Source organism: Drosophila kikkawai, chromosome X, assembly GCF_030179895.1.
Source record: "Drosophila kikkawai strain 14028-0561.14 chromosome X, DkikHiC1v2, whole genome shotgun sequence".
NCBI classification, from domain to species: domain Eukaryota; kingdom Metazoa; phylum Arthropoda; class Insecta; order Diptera; family Drosophilidae; genus Drosophila; species Drosophila kikkawai.
The window spans coordinates 23881294-23904683 of NC_091733.1; the positions used below are offsets into that span (position 1 = coordinate 23881294).

Sequence of the window (23390 nt, forward strand, 5' to 3'; positions counted from 1 at the left end):
TAGTTTAATTTCTAATTTCTTTTTTAACTTATTTTTTAATTTTTATCTTCGTAGGATCCCACTGATCCCAAGTCTTTAGACCCCTACAAGGTATTATAAGTTCAGTCAAAAGCCTGAAACGCCGTGAAGAGGTCATTTGCGACCATATAAATCATATATATTCTTGATCAGCACAAACAGGCGCGTCTTTCTAGACTTCTCCGAAAGAAATTTTTTTTTTCCAATTTTTTTAAAATTTTATTAGGGGTTACATCATTAAAATATTCAAAAATTGATAAAAATGTTGAATTTTTTAATTTCTAAATTGGGTATGCAGAATTGTTAACCTAATAAAAACTAACAAAAACCAGCTTTCCGAATTGAAATAGGTGTATTTTTAAATTAGTTATGATTTTTTGAATCTTTAAATTGTTCAACAAATTGTTTACAGATTTTCTCAAAATGTAATGGGTTATAAAGCGTTAAAATTGTCAAAAAATTAGTTTTAAACGTTAAATTAAGTATGATTTAAGTAACATTTGTTAGTTTAATAAAAGCTAACAAAACTCTGCTTTCCGAATTAAAATTAATGATTTTTTTAAAGATTTTTTTAGGATTTTTAAAAAAATAAATCATTTTTTTTAAATAAATTTTTACTATTTATGAAAGATAAAACCTCGTAAAAAAATTTCTTATTAAAGAATTGATTTAAAAAGTCAAAGAATATATATTTAATATTAAAATATATATATTTAAGTAAATAAATAAATATATTTATTATAAATATATATATTTCCCTAACAAAATGTAGCTTTTTTTTAATATGTTGCCCCAGCATTAAGAGTGATCTCTCTTTGATAGTTTTTTTTTCTGTTTTTTTGTGTCTCTCTAGTGGCGGTTTGCTTTGAATACGAATTTCCATTTGCTGGGCATCGCGACGGTGACATTTTCTGGCTCCGTGCTCTGTCCCTCCCCCTGACGCCACTGCGATCTCCGCTGGCGGTTGTTGCTGACGTTGCCGCTGACGTCGCCGAGCTGTGGTCGCGCTGCTTTGTCTCCCGCTTTGATTGTTCAGTTTCGCTTGGCATATTTTCGCTTTGTGCCTTTCAATTTGCATTACAATTTCGCCTCCATACGCCCAACCTGCCCCACACATACACACACACCTCGCACACCCTCATTGACGCAGAAAAATAGCAAAAAAAGAGAGAGAATCTGAAACGAATGTTTCATAAAACTTAATTGCGGCTGAGTTTTCAAGTAGACTGGAAGATTGTTGATGTTGCTGAGAATGTGGTAAGTGTTGTTGCCGCTGATGTTGCATGCCGCGTGCGTCAGCCAAATGCGGAACTGAACGCACAGAAAACCAAAAACAACAACTGGAACTGAAGACAGACGGCAGCAATTCATTTATCATCATCTATATCCAACTTGTTTTTGGACTGAGAATTTTATTGTATTATTTTAAAGATTTTTCTCTTATTTTTTGGGGGGAGTTTTTGAATGAAGAGAGGGAAAAGAGGAGTAGAAGTAGAAGGATTGAGATATAAAAAGTATTTTAAAAAATTGGAACAATATGAAAATTATATATAAAATATATATTTGATAGAAATATATATCACATTTAACAGAAAAAGTCCAAAAGAACCTTTTTATACTTTAAAACAAGCATATAAGCATATATTATATATTTAATATTTTTTATATTTTAGTATAAGCATATATTTTATATTTTAAATTTTTAATATCTTAAAATAAGATAAGATATTTTATATTTTAATATAAGAATATATTTTATATTTTAATATAAAAATATTTTTTATATTTTAATATAAGCATATATTTTATTTTTTATATTATAATATAAGCATATATTATATACTTAATATTTTTGATATTTTAATATAAGCATATATTTTAATATACTCAATTGATTTCCATTTCATTCAATGATTTCCTTCACCTTTTCCTATTACCTGTCCTAATATTCCACCTCAAAACTCACTGCCACCCACACAATGTAGCCTCTTAATATTAGGGAATTCCCGCCATGTAAAAACGAAAACAAAAAGAAAGTAAAACAGTTAGCTCAATCAGAGAATAGGGCAAATTGGAAACACAATCGCGTATCCCCCGAGCTCTGTATGCTAATTTCATGTATGGAAAAGTTAGGGAAACCCCAGCCGCCCTCCCGTCATAAGGATATATATATATATACATATGTATATATAGTGCCCCTCGGGGGAGTATTTTCATAAAATTATTTGCCCCATTATCATAAAAGTTAAGTTAACTTTTTGTTTCTTCTTGTTCGATGGCTGCTTTCTGCCTCTCGTGTTATTGTTATTGTTGTCGGGGTTGTTTTGGTTGTTGTTGTTGTTGTTATTGTGGGTAGAAGAAATGGGAGGGAGGGGGATTGGGGAACGGGGAGGGAATCCGGCGGAATGCCTGAGGACCCAAAGTCGCATGAATGAACCGCACACGCCTCGGGGACAGACAGCGAGAGAAACCAAAGAAAGGACCCCCAAATGGAAGGATGGCACGGATGCACTGGGAGAAATTTTGTGGCAGAAAATGGATTATATATATATTTTTTAATATTTAAAATTATTAAGGAAAGTATGTATATTATGATTTTGATATCAATTGGATAAGAAGCACGAAAATAAAAAAAATTATTAAGAACAGAATTTTTTTAAACAGATTTTTGAAATAAAAATTGCAAAATAGAGGTTAAAAATTATCATAAAAAATGAAATCATTTAAATAATTATAAATTTACTTGTTTTTATATATTTATTATTTTAATTTAAAATAATTAACCCATTTTTCCCAGTGCACTGAAATGAATGAAAGCCACAAAGTTGAAGAAGTCTAGATTGGAGTGTAGACCACATCCGAAAGTCAGAATGAATGACTGCAGTGTCCGGCATGCGTCGCATGATTGAGTGATTTTATAATATTTTCCATTTTTATGGGGGGAAACCAGGGAAGAGATCAGGGGGAGGTGGGTATTTGGGTGAGCAAATTAAACATATCAGTTGTCAGTGCGGTCAATACTTAATTCTCAGTCAGAGAAGATAATAACGTGTCACGCTCCGGTATCGTAAATCAACAAATCCAACTTTATGATGGTCTCTCCCCGTTCAAGCATAACATATTATATATCCCCTGTGTCCAACTGGAATATATATGTATATATATAGCCCCCGGGGAACGACTAATGGCGGGACTCAAACCGATATATATAGAAAGATAGAGAGAGAGAGAGAGGTGAAGACTTTAATGGGCATGTTCGGCACAATAAATGACCATAAATTGGAACAACATGAATCGGAAATTAAAAAAGCAGAGATATACCCGCATAAAGCCAACAAATTTTAATATTAATTCATTTTCATTTTCAGTACTTATCTCAGAGAGCGGTCTTGGGGGATAAGGTCAAAGGTTAAGCATTTTGTACATACCTGAAAGTAGAAAAAACGAAGTCAAGAATTAGTTGTTTTAATTAAATATTAATATTAAAAAAAATCTTTTATAAATTATTATAAAATAATAAATATATAAAATTAGGTGTCATAAAATATCAAATAATATTTAATATAATATATAACATGTTTATTCAATTAAAAAATTTTATATAAACAACAACAGAAACCCTTAAAATTTTAAAATTATACCAAATTGAGCACTGGAAAATCTTAAAAAAAAATGTATTTAATATTAATATACAAAAATCTTGTATAAAAAAACACATAATAATATTTAATATAATAAATAACACATTTATTATATTAATATGCCATATAAACAATAAAAAATCCCTTAATTTCATAAAATAATATCAAACTAGGGACTGTAAAACCTTTAAAACATATAATATTCCCTTTTTTTCAATAATAACTATATAATTTGTTTGCTTCACTTTGATTTCCCTTTTCATTTCGAAACAATTTTCTTTCCCCCCCAGTTATGTGTATAACTTTCCCGTTAAATGAATAAATATCTCCTCCCAGGGGCCTCGGCTCCATTCCGGTTACCATTGATAAACCCCGCACTAAGCTAATTAATTTTCCATGGAACCGAGTCGAGTTTCTGGGCAAGTTCTCGCCACGGGTAAGCACACACGAGCACGGCACGGTGCCTAATCTCTTTAATCCATCAGAGGAAAGTTCTGAATTATCCATATCCATATCAGTCCTCCAACTCCAACTCTGACTCCGACTGGGTTCTCGGAGTGGGGCCGATCCTACGCGGTGGTGCAGCGTAACAAATTGGCCGCAAGTGGTTCGTCACCCTCACACCTAGCCCTTGGGGGGTTGGGCTTTCGGCACGCAACCTTCTTGTCAATGTCCAGGCAATGGGATACGCGGACAGCGGACAGCGGTTAACGGACAGCGGTCAACGGACACGGGACACTTTGTTTGAATATTATTTATGAGCAGCTTTTGTTGTAATTCAAGGAAATCGGTTTGCTAAGCAAACAAACACTGCCCAAAACAATTTGTATAAATATTTTTTAAGGGTATTTAAAGTATTTAAATTGTAAAAATAAAAGATTTATAAAATTTATATAGAAGGGTATTAGATTTAGGCCTGAATAGTCCCAAAACCCATTTGTTTCTAGTTTAAAAATAATTATTATTATATAATTTTTATTTTTAAAATAATTATTATTATAAAATTTGTTCTAGTGCTAAATGTTTAACCTAAAAGACTTTTCAGAATTTCTTTATATTTTTTAAAAGGTATTTAAAGTCTCATTATTTTTTAAGAATTTTTAAAAACTCAGTTCTTTTTTCAAAGGTTTTTAAGAACGTACATATTCTTATTTTTAAATGTATTTAAAATCCCAATTTTTATTTTTTGTTAAAGGGTATTTAAAGTCTCCGCTTCCGATTTTTTGTTGTTTTTTTTCCTGTTGAGAAAACCACGAGCTGCTGGGCATAATTTATTCATGCCAAGGGTTGGCATAAGGCGCGTTTTTAGCCAGTGTCCGCTCTGGGCCAACTTGGCGGGAATTATGAATGGCCCACAGGCAGGAGCGTTGGAGATTTCGTTTCTAATTAGGCTTAAGTCGGCGGGAGTTGGATCACCAACGGAGGACACAAACGGACATGGCACACGGAACACTCTTTGTGGCTCACATGTCGCCCTGTAATTCGAGTGGCGAGTGGCCCACGTGTTACACACGGACACGGACGATGGCCAGGACTCGGCTCCTGCCCAAAAATCTCGACCCAGGCGAAGGTCAAGTAGGCACAGAGAGAAAGAGTTGGGAGTCGGGCGGCGGGAGGCGGGGAGAGCAAAGAGTTTAGCCGCAATTATGGGGCCAGGTTTATGCACGTGGAGAATGAGATGTACCTTGGCTGATCCCAAAATCCTAACTGGGGCCACGTGTAAAGCTCGTTTTAATGAGTCAATTTAAAAGTTTTGTCGGTCCAAAAATAGCCACCAACCGAGTGGGTCTTAAATCCAAGGCAAAGCAAAACGAAGGCGAAAGTAAACAATAAAGTGGGTTTTGAATATAGGGTTGCAGTTCCCTTTTTTTGTTTTTTTGACCCAAAGATTGAGTTGGGAACAGGTCGAAATATATATAAATAAATATATAAATACGAGAAAAATGTATAAAGAATTTAAGTAAATCGAAAACAAAGTCCTTTCAAGTAGAAATTATTTGAAAAGAATCAAGGAAAAGTCTTAAAATAATCCCTCTCCCCATATACATACCCATCGGCATAGGTTGCTGTGGATCCTGTCATGGACAAAGCCTTGTACCTCGCCTGCTCATCGGTTGGCAGCACTATATCTACCGATCTGGATCGGGTGGCATTGATATTTGGTACTGTGAGGAAACACCCATCGGCACTCGGCTGCAGCTCCTCGGCCTTGGGTCCCGAGGAGAGCTTCGAAAAGCACGAGTCCACGGAGGCGGCACGATCTCTTTTGAGATCCGGCACCATCAGATAGATGTCTCTTACCACAAAAGCATTGTGGTGACTGCTCGATGCACCAGCTCCTCCGGCTGCTGTTGGTGAGCCACAGGTGGCCATGGTCGAGGCTTCCTCTAGAGAGTCCGCAGTGTCCACCGATGACTTGTTGTTGTTGTCCACCTCCTCGTGAGAGACATTCTCCAAGGAGTTGCCCGTGGGCTCCACAAATATGGCCTCCTGTCGCGAAATCGAACGACGTCTGGCTCGGACCGGCAGACCCATGGCAGCGCCAGCATCATCGGCATCCGCCGATGCACAGGGCGAGGAGATCGTGGGTGGTGTTATCATCGTGGGCGGCAGTCGTACCGCCGTCGAGCATGGCGACATGGGCGGCGATGGTGGCTCAATGGGTAGAATTGGCGGCGACGACGGATAATCTCCATTGGTTGGACTCAGTGTGAAGGTGATGCCGCAGGGCGTGGTCGGCTGAGGGGGCAGCAGGGTGTTGCCAAAATGCGGAGATCCATTATCCGATCCTTCAAGGCCCTCATCCTCCGAAGTCATGGTGGTATGGCCGCTGCTGCCGATGGTATGGCGTCGCATTTGGCGAGGAATATGAGTCCGAGACTCCTCGATGCTGCTGCCCAGGCTCATGTTGCCAATTCGTATATCCATTTCCATGGCGGCATCATCGTCCGGATCGTGATCGTGCTCCGATTCCACTTCAGTGCGCGGCTCCTCCTCCACCTCCTCGGGTGCCGTTTCCGTGGTCTCACCCTCGGTGGCCTCTGTGGCAGCACTGCCCTCCTCATCATCGTCATCACCGCCGCCATCATCATCATTGTCGTCGTCGTTGTCCTCATCCTCGCTCCCCTCCGAGCTGGTGTTGCTCAAGGCACTCAGCTCCCGGTGATCGATAAAGTAGCGCTGCTCGGCCGTCATTCGGCGTTCATACTCCTCCAGATAGTGACAATGGATGCAGGGTGGCGGCGTCTTGGTGGACGAACTGCGGCGAGTCTTTAGGCGACGCGGCACCTCCAAAAAGGTGCCAGAATCATCGCTACCCGCGGACACCGCCGCCGAGTCGAAGCTATGAGATCGTTGCTGATGGGCCGCCAACGGCACCTGGAGCAGTCCCGCCTCCGAGGATCGCTCGTCCGCCGAGGCCGAGGAGGAGGACTGCTGCTTGAGCAGGCTCGAGGAGGCACGCTGTGCCTCCAGTTGCATCTCGTCGAAGGAGGCGGAGCGGACCTGCAATAACATGAGGCGAAGGGGATTGGTCACAAAAGGGTCCGAGAAATGGGTTCCTGCTGCTAGTCACATAAACGAAACGAGCCAACGAAAACAAAAGCGAAAACAACACATGCTGAACACAACAAACAAGTCCAAGATCACTTATCGAATTTATCGATATGGCAAGGATATCGAGTTTAGGAATAGTGCAAAAGAAATTGAAGTTACCGTTGGTGAAGGGGTGGAATCTAAGTTGGGTTTACTCGTAGGATATGAGAACGGAAAGCAAAACGATTTAAGTTTATCCAAACATGCAAACAACAAAAAATCGTTATCGATAACAAAAAAAGTCAATGAAAACATATACAATTAAAACTAATTATATAGGTATAAAAGTACACCAACACGAAACAATGTGTTGCAACAATCGAGACAAGAACAATCGAAACATTGGAATTATCAAAAAAATTATCGATCCACCTTTTTTACCTGTTTGGGAACCTCCAGGCTATTCTGCATCTTCATCTCGGCACCTGTTGGCGTTCGCGATCGCGTAAATGTCGTGCGTAGACGCTGCATGGTGGCTGCTGTGGTTGCCTGCAGTTGTTGGTTAAAATTGTTGGTAAACGTTGATCTGGCCGGGCTGTTGTTGTTCGACTTAGTAGTAGTTGTTGTTGAGCTTGAGCGGGTGGCTGTTGCTGCTGCTGCTGCTGCTGCTGTTGTTGTTGCAGGCGTTGTTGAACCCGAGGCTGCTGGCAGCTGATCGGTGGACAGTTTTTGCTGTTCCATTTTCAGTTGCTAATACCAATATGGCTGCAATGCTGTTGAATGCAGTTATTAAAGCAGCTGTTGGGCAGCCACTAGTTGCTGTTGTTGTAGTTGGAGCTCTTGTTGTGACAGGGTGTGTTGTTGATGTTAATATCGTTGTTTTGTTGGGATTGTTGTTGTTGTCTTCGTCGTTGTTGATTCGATTTGTATTGTTGTTGGTGTGAGAGCTGCTGCTGTTGAAGTTGTTGTTGTTGATATTCTTGTTGTAGTTATATTGATTGAAGTGCTGGTTTCTGTTGTTGTAGTAGTTCCTGCTGCTGTTGTTGTTGATTCTGGCTAAATGCTGATTGACAATTCTGATGCCCAATTCCATTTCGATGTTGATTTTCTGGCCAAGAGTTCTTGTTCCTTGTTATTTGTTTTTTATTTTCTGTTTTTTGTTTATTTTTTGTCGTTTATTTGATTTTTGTTTATATTTTTTAGGTATTTTTTTGGTATTCTATTTTTATTTTCCTGGAGGAGAAAATTGTTTAAAGGGGGACAACTTTACGCGAGTGTCGTTGTTGTCGTTTTCCTGGCAAGGTTTACTTGTTGTTGGGCGCCAGTTGTTTTTGTTGTTGTTCTTGGCTTTGTTTTTCCGCGTTTTGTTTTACTTTTAATTAATCAAAAGTTTCTCACTGTGAATTGCAATTTACAAAGGGCCAGCGGGGAAGAGAGAGAGAGAGAGAGAAATGGGAGAATTGATTACGTTAGTTTAATGATTAAAAAGCATTTTCCGCACTTTTCTCTTCGCGGCATAAAACGAACAAACAATGGCGAAGCGGGCAGCAAAAAAACTGCTCAATTTACACGCCAAACAACATTTTTGCTGACCAATTTCGTGAAAGTCTCAAACGCACACACACACACACACAGCAAGCCGGCAAACCGAAGGAAATTCGTAAATTGAAAAATCCTTTTATTGCCCTCGGCATCTACACACTAAAAATGTTTGTATGTGAAGGCTTTACTTTTTTTCTTTCTTTTTTGAAAAATTTTTGGCAGCTCGATGGGGCGAAAGAAAATAAGGGAAAGTACCAGAACTATTGAGAGTTTTGCTGGGCAGTGTAAATAGTGGAAGTTTAAGCGAATAATTAGTCTCAACTGGTGGGAAATTTAGGCTTTATTAGTATTTATAGAAATATAAAATTTTACAAATTACTAGGCCATATATTTTTGATAATTCTATGAGTATAAGACAGAGACGTTATTTAAAAATTATAGAAAGTGGTTATAATTATCATAAATATTATATAGCTTCTCTTGTGTAAGGTCTTTTAGGTTTAAGATACTGAAAACTTATAAAAGATAAAGCCAGTATTCATAAGATACAAGATGTGAGTTATAAAAATATTTATTAAAATATAATAGATACTGAAAAATGCTCTATTATTTCCATAAATATTAATATATAAATAAATATCTATATATATTTATTTATAATTATTAATATTACTATTTTTTCGGAGAAAGCAAACCCCATTCGCTGTCTCGATCTAGTTCTTTCACCAGGTCATGGATACTCTCTCTCGTTTGCCATTCAGCTTTGTTTTTATTTTTGTAAAGTTGTTCTACTTTTTGTTATGTTTTTTCTACACTCATACAAATTTTTTTTGATTTAAGAAAAATGTCTTCTAAATTCAGAAAGAAAAACTGTTTGGCACACATTTCAAATTTCGAGAAAAATCGAAAAAGTAAACATAAAAAAATATAAAAATTAAATTAAAATTGGTGCCTTGCCTTAAATTCATGACACCCTTTCCCAATTGTAAAACAAATTTCTTAGTTTTTAGTTAGATTTTTCTTAAAAATATATAAAATATTGTGATAAGTGTACTATTCCCTTTCAATCCATTCGAAAAACACACACCGAGACCGACACCGAAACGGAGGAGGGACGGAGGCACGTGTGTGCAGTTGAAAGTGCTAAATTGACGAGCGATGCGGTTCGCAGTGGGAACGGTTTGATTCCCGGGGTCGGGCGGGGGCGGGGGAATCACCGACGGGTTTCGTTTTACAGACAATAGGTGGCCGATGGAAAACAAGAGCAGAAATCCATTATATGGCATACCTTTTGGCGTGGAAAAAGGAGGTCGGCCACGGTGGCACCAACAAAAAATAAAAAAAAAAAGGGATGCGGCTGGACAAAGCGCTCTGTTTGTGTGGGTCGCAAATTGAAAGCGTGAAATTAAATGAAAATGATATAGCTTTGAAATTGAATTCCATAGAAATGCCAAAAGTTCCCCTTGGCAGGTTGGCGAGGCACAAGGTGATGGCTTGGAATGGCTCCGCTTCCCTTTCCTACCGGGAAAAAGGGAATTTCCCAAGTGCGTAATTATTTCGTAAAGGTTGAGGTTCCGTTACCGGTTCCGGTTTCACTTTCCTGACCGAAAACAGCAGAATAAAAATTAAAAACAAATAAAGATTTCATTAAGGGGCGGCATGCAAATGCAAAATGCATGACCCTCTTTTGGGCTAAGATTATTTAATTCAGTTTTTCCCATTTTCCCGTAAAAAATAACCAACAAGTGTGGCCTACTTTCCAGCTGAGTGTGGAAAAGAAAACAAAAAACTGAGAGAGTTGTTTATATTTTTTTATATAAATAAACAAAAAATGTTAAATAAATTGTAAATAATTTCAGGGATTTTAGGGGGAAGTAAAATATATAAAAAATATTTAAAGAATAGAAATAATTAATAAATAAATATATCTTTATAAAGTTGTTTCTTTTTATCATTTAAAAAATATTTTAATTAATTATTTTAACAATAAATTATGCCAAAGTCGAACTCTTTCAAAATAAATTATATACAAATATATGTATTTAAAATATTTATAGCTACATTAATTATTAAAAAGATTTAACTTAAATAAGTTAATCAATTTAACTAATTAATTTCAATATTTAAAATATTTCTGCCTTGCAAAATCGCAGCTTTTGTAAATGTTAAACTTTGATTTATGCTTGGTCGGTAATAAGTAATTAAGTAAACTTCCGCCAAGTAAAAAAAATCCCATAAATCTTGAACATTGTTGGTAATTAGTGAAAAGCTGACAGATTGCGACGATAAGCCAGCATTTGAACAAGGCCAATTTCCATTTTCTCTTCCTTCTTATTTTCAACTTTAACTTTCCGCATCGTTTAAGGGGCCAAATCAAACACACACACAACAAAAACACACCAAACACACATTATTTATTTGCCGAGGACCCCTTGACTCGGGACTTGACCTCCCCCTTCTATTTTTGCACCAGCTACTTCCCTGATGGCCTCGTAATTGTTCAGAGCCCGCGTTCCACTAAGTAAAAAGTTTTGTATAATTTTTCATAAAGCCAGCAACGAGGGGAGTAGCAACAATAAAAAAATGAATAAGCAAGGCCTGATAGCCAAATACCCTTCAATTTCGAAAATATTGTAAGCTAGAAGGTATTTATATTTATTTTTAATTATAAAACCTTAGAGATTCTAAGGAAAATATTTGTAAATATTTTATAAAATATATTTAAAAAATATATACCAAAAATAGTTATAATAAGCTATGTGGTTGGGTATATATATTTATTTTTAAAAACAAATCCTCACAGCAAAATAAGTAAATAATATATTGATTTAAGATCTATAAAGACTATATCTTTTAAAAATAAATACTTGTAATATTTATAATACCCTGTGTGGCAGGGTATATACTAACAACAGCATCTAGGGAATCGGTGGCGTATGAGGAATGCCCTTATTATGTGTCTGTGAGAACAAACCCTGTGCAGCTTCCATTCCCATCTCCCCGGGCTCATTCTCATTCCAAGAACTCCACGGAATCCCTTATGGCCTCCAATACCTACGCCGTCCTTGCTTTTAGTCCTTAGGCCCATTAAAGGTGCCACAAAAATGAAAGCGTTTCAAGAAAATATATCAAAAATGTATTTCCCTTCAGCTTAAACGGAAATTTGTTATGAAATTTAGTTGCAACGATTAAATTAATATTTATTTTGTTTATTATTTTTATTAATAAAATTTTAAAAATATAAAAAACATTTCCTTTTCATAATTTAAATTACTTCTTTAATTTTTACCATTTCCGTTTCCCTTTGAAATTCCATTTAAAAATTCCCCTTTACTTTTGGTTAAACGGGCTTCAAGTTTTTCCAGAACTGCGAGTAATGCAAAAGTTGTTCACCTGCTTCAACTAGAAAATTATGCAGGAAATTCAAAGCTTTGGGCATTACGTGGAAAATCAATTTACAAACTTTCGGCCAGGATTTAATTGGTCCGAATGGCTTACTTCCGTTTCTTTCTTAACAGACGCTGAAAATTAATCCGCGGAATTTGAATTTTGAATTTTTTTTTTTTTTCGGGAAGGAAAACTCGTTGAAAATTAACTTGAACAAAGGGAAGGGGGCGGGCTTGGGGCCTGATAAGTTGTCTCAAATAAAAGAAGAAAAATATGTTAATTTCAATTAATTGTTGGCAGTAAGAAAAGTTGTTGAAAAAAAAAAGAAGAAAAATTGAGGGAAAGCGGAGAAGAGTTTACGCTTGATGGGGTAAGGGTTGAAATTGGGCAGGACTTTCCCCACGGAAGCAGCATCATAATTTGCTGCCATTTGTCGCTGCCAAAAAAAGGGAGGAGAGCCAAGGGGAGATTTAGGGGCGGAGAAGGGTAGAAAAAGGAGTGTTTTTTGTTGCACTTAATGACTGTTGGGGAAATTATTTAACGCGAAACGTTAACGTTTTTTCTTGGGTTGAGAACTTTATCAAGGGCCGAAGAAGAAAGTGTTCTGGGAAATTCGGCAGAATATTTAAATAAATTTTGACAGAATAACTCGGCAAACAAAACGAACAAGTGAATGGAAAAACTTTTCCTCCCCCAACAAGCTCTTTTTGTTCTCTTCAATCTCCAGCTTCTTGCTTAATTTTCTCCTCCTTTTTTTTTTAGGGAGGCTGTGTAGATGTTGCACGTGTCCCGGAGATCTGATCAGGAGTCTAGAGACGTGCCCGATGATTTGGCATATTTATCAATGGCCACGGGAACCCAAAACGAACTGCCGGCTGCCGGCAAGAGAGATTGAAATGTGAGAGCAGAGGGTAAGCATCTCCTTTATCTTGGTCTGGAAACAGTTGTCTTATTTTTTTGGGGTACAAGTTTTAGCTTAAATTTAAGTAAACATATTTAAAAAAAAATAAAAAATTAAAGAAGAGCTTTAAGGGAAGAATTTAAAATGTATAATTATAGAGCTTTATATTCTATTTGAAAAGCTTTTTAAATAGTATTTTATAGATATTAAAACATTCGATTTTGTGCTTTGAAAAAATATTTTAAAAATATAAAATATATAATATATTTTATAAATAAAAATTCTATAAAATTTATTGCCATTTTATATGCTTTTCTGGGTGTGCATCTTCTTCTTTGGCGTTTCGGTTAGCTGGCACTTTGAATTCCAATTCGGTTCGACTTGCAAGTGGGTCAGTGGTGACGTCAGCAGGTGGCATCACACAAAAAACAATAACAAAGGGGGCAAAAATCCCATAAAGAAAAAAGAAGAGAGCACAAAAAAAAAAACACCAAAAAGGGTTGCCAACTTGAGCGATTGCTTCCACTTGACGAGCTGCTTTTTCTCGCTTTTCTCGCATTTCCCTGCAATCTCAATCGATGCCAAGTTGGGCTGCAAGTGGAGCAGGTTAAGTGCGAATCCTTGTAGCCATCGATAGTCCCCTACACACAAGCACATGTGCATACATACATATGAGTGTGTGCCTACAGTGTGTGTGACTGTGCCTGGGGTTTTCCGGGGAAAAGCATTGCATTCGGAGAATCGCGCTCAAGTCGCGTGTAGAACGCGTCATGCAATTATCAAAAGTGACAGACAAGTAATGAGAAAATGAGACGCGAGAGCAGGATTGATAGGTAGGGTCAGAAAAAAATAAAATACATAATAATATAATAATTCTAAAATTTAAATATAACCAATTTAAAATATAGATATAATTTAATGAGAATTGATTTTTATTCTCAGTGATGGATGTTTAAATTTAAAAATTTAAATTTATATTTAAAGAAAAAATGTATTAAATCTTTTCTTATCAATAAAAAATTATTGTACAATTGTATTAAACACAATTTTAAATATTAAACAAATATTGCAGCTAATCTTACGGTATTGGTTTACTTAATTTAATGTTATATCTATTATTTCCTATCTATCTTTTAATTATTTGAAATTTAATTACTTAAATGGGGCTTATTCCTAGCTTTCCCAAATTATTTCTTGCCTTGGATTTTTATTCTTTTACGCATTTTCCTATTTTTAAACTAATTTTATCTAGAAAACTACTTCAATAACTTCAAAAAACTTTATTTTAAAGTAACTTCCTTCCCATTTATATACTTTAAAAAGTATTGGTTGAATTTCCCCCGTCATTTTCCTGATTTTTCCAAGTAAATACGTGTTTTTTCTTCCTAAAAATAAATTCTCGTGGCCTTTCGGCACCCCACTGACCTGACACTTTTGACACTCCCATGAAATGGTTTTGGGATTCTGTTGTGTGTGTGCTTGTGTAGAAGAGGATGTCATGCCACCCAAAGCAACGCCCCCATTACCGAGTGACCTTGGGAATAGTCCGCCTGCCCCTGACAGCCTCTCGATTCGAATCGAATCGAATCGAATCGAATCCCATCGAATCGAAACCGAATCGAGGGGAATCGAATGGACGGCATTAGCCAGAGCAATCGGAATCAAGGGGCAGTATTTGATATCCACTTGCAATTATGTCAGCACACACATTGACAGGCCACACAACACAGAGTCCGGCCATAATGGGATAATGCGATAATGCCGCTGCTCTCCAGATCGCACCGAGGTGCTAAGGCAGCGTCAGAGCCACTCGCAGGCCCCAAAAGTCAATATACCGGCGACCGGGAAATTAGGGCATTTAACATGCGACCGATAAAAAATAAAAAAAATATGTAAAAAACTGAAATGTTCGATGCACAAAGAGAGCAAACAAGGCCAAAGTATGCTAAATACTTCTCTCAATAGGGGGGTAAGTGGTGGATCTAAAGAGGCTATTTGATACCCTATAATATATATTCAAGGTATTAAATTATAAATGGAAAAAATTGTCCTTTTGGGATGTTTTGAAGATATATAAATTGAAATTAGATTTTTAAAACCTAAAAAAATGAGTTATTTGGGATGTTTTGAAGATAAATAAATTGAAATTAGATTTTTAAAACCTAAAAAACTGTTTTTTGAGTTATTCTAAATTGTTTTAAAAATCTATAAAGATTATTTTTTGAAGCAAAAATATTTATTTAATTTTTATATAATTTAAATTGGATTTTAAAAACCTAAAAACAGTTTTTTACCGTATTCTATATAGTTTTAAAATGCTATATAGGTTATTTTTTAAACCACAATATATATGTAAATTTTTTAAAATTTAAATTCGATTTAAAAAATCGAAATAGCTAATTTCTGGATTTATTCTATATAGTTTTAAAAGCTTTATAGTATATTTTTTTAAACCAAAATATTTATTAAATATTTCCATGACAAAAAAAAGGAATAAAAAGCCTGAGAACCCATTAGTTTGAACAGCTCTTGAAACCCCTCTTACCACAAAGCATGAATGGCTTTCCTTTGAGGCGGTAAACAAAGTACAAAAAAAAGAGCAGCAGCACCTCTCTTCAAATTCAAACAAGGTGCTAAATATCTAGGCACATAACAACAAGCTTTTGAGCTCCAAGATACAAGTACTAAGAAGCACTGAAATCGACTGAAATCAACTGAAATTATTTTCCACCAAGTATTTAGGCAGTTAGACGCCTCGCGGTAATTTGAGACTCGTTATGGGCCAGGTGCTAATCAATTTTTAAGCAGCTTCAACAACAACCAAGAAGCAAAAAAAATATAGGGGGAAAAAATAAAGAAGAGGAATCAAGCCAAGAAATTTCCACTCCATCGAGTTCAGTTGCTCGTCAATTTTCAACTCGAGCGGTTCTGGCTTAGGATTTATTTTGCATTTTTTTTCTAAGGTGTCTGTGCGGTGAACATAATATACAAAATATTAAATATCCCTGCTGGAAATATAAAACAAAACTAATGAATTTGGCAAGATGTCGGAATAGCTGAGAGCACAGAGGATCGAGCAAGTTGATCGATCCCAAAAATGTGAAAAATTTTTGAGAAGCGGCTATGCCTCATCTAGTCAATTGCATTACTTTGGATTCAACAAAAGCGGGATTAAAACGAAATAATATTCAAGGCCATGTAACTTTGCCAATTAATTGGGATTTTAAGTAACTAATATTTGGTTTGTTCTTAGCCTTTGTTGTGTGATTATAACCAGGATTCACTCAGGCTGGGAAATGCATATTAGTATTAATTTCAAGGATTTTAAGCTTGGATTGAGTGAAAAGTTTTGTGAGAGAATAACAAAAGAGACTGCAGTTTATTGTGATTTATCTAGCAACAGGCTTCTCTAACTTTTTCCATTAACACACACACACACACAAAGGATACCCCAGGACAATATAGCAGCTCTCATCAGCCTATGTATATGTATATGTATATATTCAAGATTTGCGAGTGAGATAATGAGTGCTCGACAGAAGAAGTTGGACTCAAGCATAACTAGAACTTGAGCCATGTTGGCACTAATTAGCACGAGACAGGCCAAGATTTCACAAGGTTTAAGAATATATATTATGTGGAAATTATGTAGCAGAAAAATATATCCCAAATATATTCCAAATATATTCCAAATATATTCCAAATATATTCCAAATATATTCCAAATATATTCAAAATATATCCCAAATATATTCCAAATATATTCAAAAATATAATATTTAAAAACCTTACATTCCTATGCTTAAACCTAGTGCTGGAATAATATATTAACAAATACTTCTAGCCTACACACGGAGACTTTGTCCTTGTCCTTGGCCACACGGGTTTAGCATTTCAATTTCGGGGGCAAACAAGCCGGGCCCCATTGATACCCAATCAGATCCCTGGTATCTGATTAACTTGTCCCAAAACAGAATGGCAGCAAACACTGTCCCCTTCCTCGATCCCTGCAACAGTAACAATAACATCAGGCTGGCCACAGAGAGCATCCTTACATCCTTACATATCCCCCCCACATCACCCACATCCCTGGGATGACAACTACAAGTACGAGCGGGCGAAAGGCAAACAACAATTAAGCGCATAAACTGGGGGATAATCCTGCCAGGGGGCGTATAACTAAAAAGGAGCAAGGACCGGCGGGGTAGGCAGGAGCAGTAGCTGCCCGTAAAAGTCTCCGTGGCAGAAGGGAAAACAATTTCCATAAACATAAACAAAACCGTTTGAAGCGCATAATCAAGTCCAGCATTGGAGTTGCCCAGACACAATCTAATTGCAAATTATGTTGCACAGTATACGTTGGAGGTCAAGATAAAAATAATAGGGTATTTTTGGATGCTATAGAAAAACATATATTTTTAATTTAAATATTTATTAAAGAATTTCTTAAAAGGCATTTTTAAAATTATTAAAAAAAAAAACATTTTTTAAATTCTTTTTAATAATTTTAAAGACTTTCTTAAAAGAATTTTTAAAATGTATTTCTTAGAAACCTTTTTTTAATATTTTATTATACTTTAATTTATAACATTTTTTAAATTCTATTTAATAATTTTAAAGACTTCCTTAAAAGCATTTTTAAAATTTTTTTAAAATGTATTTCTTAGAAACGTTTTTTTTTTAATTTTATTATAAATTAAAGAATTACTTAGAAATCATTTTTTAAATCATTTTAAATTTCCCAGAAATAATTTTTCTAATAATTGTTAAAGAATTTCTTAAACCGCATTTCTAAATTTTTATTTTAAATAATTCTTAAAGAATTTTCTAAAAGGTATTTTAAAATAAATTAAAATGTGATCAAAGCTTTATACTTCGAATAGCCAAAAACCCTAAGATTTTGCCCACTATTGTACCCTTTACACTGCTGGAAAAACTTTGTCCGGACTCTACGGAAATCGATCGGCATTATTCAATGGGATTTATGTATGCAGAGGCAACCAGGGCCCTCAGAGTGACCAAAAAAAAGAAGAAAAAAAACTTTTATTTATTTACAATTTGTTGCCATTTTGTTTCAGAGTTTTTGCACAACTTTGGCCAATGTCCCACGCTCTGACAGTGGCTGCAAAAAGTTAGCTGACTAAACACTAAACACGCCACAAATTTATGCCGCTCAAGTTGTTGGCGGAAACTTTTCAGTTTCCATGCCATTTCGCTTTCGTTTTTGCCATGGATGCTGTGTTTCTCCTCTTTATTTATTTTCAGCACTTGCATAAATATATCAGTCACACACACACACACATGGGTGTGTGTCCTTGAGAGCGAGGAGCAACAGGCGCATGAATCATGGGTGACACACGAGTGCCGCAATTGAGTTGTAATTCATTTGCGAATGGCTGCAAGGATGTGCTTGCTGAATGGCAAATAATTCCTGCCGGCCAGGATCATCAATTTCAGGGATTCTCTCGAGGGTTAAAAACAGGTGGCGATTGGGCTAAGCAGGTGAGTTATGCCAGGGCATAAATTATTCACAATTTATTTCTATAATTTGTACTTTATTTGCAGATCAATTTGGTGATTTTTCTTATAAAGAATAAAGAAAAAACTTAGGTTTTCATAAAGAAAAATACTATATAAAACTCAAGGATATATCTTAAGGTTCAGATACATCAAATGCTTAATTACTGATTTAAAATTCAGCCAATTTCAACATAAATTACCCATTGATTTATGACCAATGGCCATAACAATATATGCAGATTGCTGTGGGAAATGGGCTCTTAATGGACAGAATGATAAAGTATTCAGCTGCCGGAGGAGGAAGAGCCTCGTTTCCCAATCGAATAGGCCAGAAAATAGCCTTTACCTGAGACCTGCGTGACGTAGAAAATCGTTAGAATTTTGTGATCTAAATTCGGTTTATGGTTTAGGTCATACCATTTAATTTGCAACGCAGAAAAGTATGCAATATTCATTGCCAGCAGCATTAAAAGCTACCGAGGGTCGCGCTCAGAGTGTGTAATAATTATATAATGAATTAATAAACATAACGCACATAACAACGATGAAGTGAATGAACCCCAAAAAAAAAAAAATAAAATAAATAAATAAAAACAAATTAAAAGAGAGAGAGGGAGAGACTTTACTCAACCCGAAAAACCGCACACACAACCCACGCCCACCCACCCACTTTGACAATTGCATTTTTAATTCGTTTCAATTATTCATGGCTGCCATTCACAGGCAGGAAGCTTTGCACAAAAACACTCAGTAAACCGACTATTTGTAATTATATTCAGGGGGAAATGTGAGTCTGAAAGCCACTTTTTTGAAAGCGAAATCAATTGTTGATCGGCGGTTATTTCTCATTATGTGCGAAATTCAGAGCGTGTTAAGCTATAACAATGCATTAATTTTTAATCATTTTTTCTTACAAAATAATTTAAGTAAATGTGATACATAAATTTATATAATTTTCCGCATAATTTCCAACTCTTGACTGTCTTTAGAAATTTGTTATTATGATTTGTAAAATATGTATTATTATTTTTTAATTTAATTCTTTTACTTATTTTTTTTTTAATATTTTTTTTTTTTTTATATATAAATTATTCTATTTTTTGACAGGTTTTTTAATGAATAAATAATAAATGCTGTGAAACATATATTTGTCGGAGTTTTGTATATGTTTTTCACAGGAATTTTGATAAATAAATTGACATCATTTATTTTCCACTTGACCTGCATTTAATATCATGTAAAATCAAAAGATTAACTCTCAAAGGACATTATTTTGACTCGTATAAATTATTTTTTTGACAGTTTTTTAATGGGTTTTAGGAGAAATATTTTGCCAGTTTAAAACATAATTCATTTTTAGTAAATTTAAGTTTATTTTTGTAGCATTAAGTTGTCAAATAAATAGTTAAGAATTGTTTTAGGTAAAATTATACATAAAAAAACATAATCTTAAATTTTATAAAATAATTTTAATTAATTAAATACTTTCTACTATTTTTGGTTTATTTAACTAAAGAAATCTTCTTGCTTTAAAGACTCTAATAAATAATATAAAATAATATTTAAAAAAAAAGGGAATTTAATATTTAATAATTTAATAATTAAACTAGATTTAATTAATTGAATACTTTCTACTATTTTATGGTTTATTTAACTAAAGGAATTATCTGGTTTTTTTTGGTTTTTGAAATCTGGCTAAAGCCATAAATTTGGCTTCACACACACCTGCTGGCCATGGCCAACTGATTCCGTTAAAGCTGCTGGGCTGAAGCACTTGTTCTACGGCTAATTAAAGTCACGGTCGGACCCGTTTGGTCCCTGGGCTGTCCTGTCGGTGGCATCGTTTCCGCTACCGTTTCGTCCTGCTGCCCCATTGCAATTAATTCCAACATAAATTTGCACTTTCCGGCTAGTGCTATGTGTGTGTGTGTGTGTGAGTGTGTGTGCATGTGTGTTTTCCCCAGTCACCTCATATCAGGAATTGGACATATTCGTAGAGCTATGCCAGCTGACCATAAGCCTTCCTTATGTGCCATTCCGTTTCGTTTCGTTTCGTTAGGTTAGGTTTGGTCCTTCCGCTTCCGTTTCATTTCCACATTCCTAACAAAGCTAATTTAAATCTCAACATAACAAGCCAGCTTAATTGTTAATTTTATATATTTTTTAAATTTTAAACATTTAATTTCAAGAAATTTTTTAATTATTGCAAAATTTACTCCAATGTGCCTCTGTTGCAGCTCCAATTTGTCCCAAAACAACGAGTAATGTCACTCAAAAAAAGGACAGAAAACTCATTAAGCCGACTAAAATATACCCTCTAGCTTGAATAAACCTTTTATGGTTATTTTCTTTAAAAATAAAATTAATAAAAACTAGTATTTTAGGTTTTAAAGCGGTTTTTTTCATTTTAGAGCTTCAAGTTAGATCCTGATAGATCATGCTCTGTAATATACCCTGTACTAATCCTAAAAAAAAAGAAAGAAACCAACAAAGGACTTGGTAATTTAATGGCCACGTGCATGACAGTCCTTTGGACTTGAATATTTTGTGTGTTTTTTTGCGCACTACATCAAAGTCCATCCGGAGAGTCCGTGGTGATTAAATGAAATTTACGAGTACACTCCACTCAGGAGTTTCGGTTTGGGCGTTTTTTGCATACACATACTAGGTCCTGGATCCTGGGGCCACCTTCTCCTGTCAGAGATTGATGAGTTGTGTTTTGTCTTTGCCGCGGTCAAGGGAATTTTAGCCGCAGTTGCTGGCCTACGCCAATGCAAGCGAATAATTATTACCAGGGATTAGTTAGGGAAATCCCCTGATAATGCTAGATACCCTAGTACCTCCCTCTATGACATCTTCACACGTACTTTTTAAATATTTCTCGTAATATGGGTAAGCAAAAAAAAAAGGGTTCTGAAGAGGTCCTTGGAATAAAATCCGTAAGATGAAGGCTTCTCATTGAAAAAAAACTTTAAATATTTTTTAAAGCTCTCTAAACTATTTATTATACTAAAATTATTAAAAAATCCTTAAAATTAACCCTTTCCCTTGAAATAAATATTTTTTCAAAGACTTTAAATATTTTTATAAGCCCTCCAAACTATTTGTTTACATTCTCAAGCACACTATAATCTATAAAGCTCCCGAGAGTCCTGGTTTCCAAATGGATTAGAATACATTTAGGGACACAACATGGACACAGCAGAGGCATCCTAGTTGCTGATACTGATGGCTGTCGATGCCTGTCGGGGCGATGTTATTCAAAATCCAATAATAAGCCCAACAATTATGCAGGACAGGCAATAAAGTGCCAAAGCAGCAGGACTAAATGTGATGGGATAGTCCGAAACTACAACTGACAGCTAACCACGAGGCGAGGAAAATGGTATGGCAGGATGCCGGCAGGACTAGGACGAGGACGAGGACGACGACGACTCATGTTTATGAGCTGCAATGGCGAGGCGTTGACAGCTTTTGGTCAGGACGTTGTTGGTGTCTCTAGGGGGGCCATCCTTTCCATTCCCCTCTTCTCCTCCTTCTCTATTTTTTAGTGATTCTGTATTTTTGTTGTGTGTGTGTGTTTTTTTTACGAGTGTACCCTATATATGTGTACATGTGCATGTTGTTTTTTACGACAAGCAGCCATTTTTATTGCAAGTGTCGGGGGGCCTCGTCTGAGGTTATTAAAGTTTCAGCCAGGCTGAGCATTTTGGTGTGAAGTCTCCTAGCGATGTGGAGCTAGCAGGGGGGGAGATGCACTGCATCCACGATTCGCAGTCCGCCCACTCGTTATTTTATTGCTGAAAAGTGCAATCATAAAACGTTCAAGGACCCACTCCGCCCCCATCCTCCTCCAATGCAATGCAACGATAAAAGAAAAAGAAGACGAGAAAACGAGACTTGGGCACAGAGAGAAAATGGTTTAAAACGATTATATGGATTATATAAATATTAAGAATTTTATTTAAATGTTTATCAAAAGAAAATTTAGTTTCTTTGGAGTATAAAATATATTTTAATGTATTTATATAATTTATTTTATTATTATATTTTTTATATTTATTAGATTATTTGTTTTTAGTTTTTTCTTATTATTTTATTTTTTATTTATAATTTGATACATGTTTTTATCAACATTTTTTATAGTTTCTAATATAATAAAAAATATCCTAAACGCTAAAGATATTTTTTATTATATTTTAATTTACTTATTATTTTATTATTTATTTATAATTTGATTTATATTCTTTTAAATATTTTTTATAGTTTCTTTAGCGTTAAGGATATATTTTATTACATTTTTTATATATATTTATTATTTATGGGAAAAGTTTTCCATAGAAAAACCTTAAGATTTAAAATTCTGTAAAATTCCTGATACTAAAATAAAACAGAAAACCAATTTACTGTCTTGTTAAAATCAATATAAACTTCATTTCTGCATTTTAATTTTAAAACTTATTATTTATCTTTGTGCAAAAGAAAACTCCACCCAAACAAGATAAAAATAAAGGAGGGAAACCCCCTGTTTCTGATGTTATTTTTCCCCAATGACTGAACACATTACGGTTGCCATTTTGGCCAACGAAACTCTTCGAAATGGTTTTGCGCATTTGAAATAAGATAAGGAGCTTCGAGGATAAAAACAAAATACAAATCGACCAACTAAAAGCCCATAAAAGCCTATTGACACAAATCAAAAGACAAAAAGAAAAAAAACTAAAACCAGGAAGGAAGAGAACTCTAACCAAAAAGCCGACGGCTAAAACAAGGGCTATATTCTAGTAGATAAATTTTACACTTCCAAATGGCTTTGTGGGCCATTTCCAGTAACCTCGAACGATGTT

General features: G+C 35.3%; 1 protein-coding gene across 16 annotated transcripts in view; it reads right to left on the minus strand.

Moving 5' to 3' along the window:
- The window catches only part of rdgA (retinal degeneration A), a 115108-nt gene that overhangs the window by 28942 nt on the left and 62776 nt on the right, over nucleotides 1-23390 (minus strand). For 10 of the 16 annotated variants that reach the window (XM_070288456.1, XM_070288445.1, XM_070288444.1 and 7 more), the window contains exons 2-3: nucleotides 7626-8590; nucleotides 5710-7163 (exon numbers count right to left, since the gene is read on the minus strand). In XM_070288456.1, the coding sequence (XP_070144557.1) occupies nucleotides 5710-7163; nucleotides 7626-7934 (1763 nt within the window). In that variant the 5' untranslated portion in view covers nucleotides 7935-8590. The remainder of the gene's footprint in view (nucleotides 1-5709; nucleotides 7164-7625; nucleotides 8591-23390) is intronic. The other 6 variants (XM_070288457.1, XM_070288455.1, XM_070288447.1 and 3 more) reach the window with 1 other exon arrangement.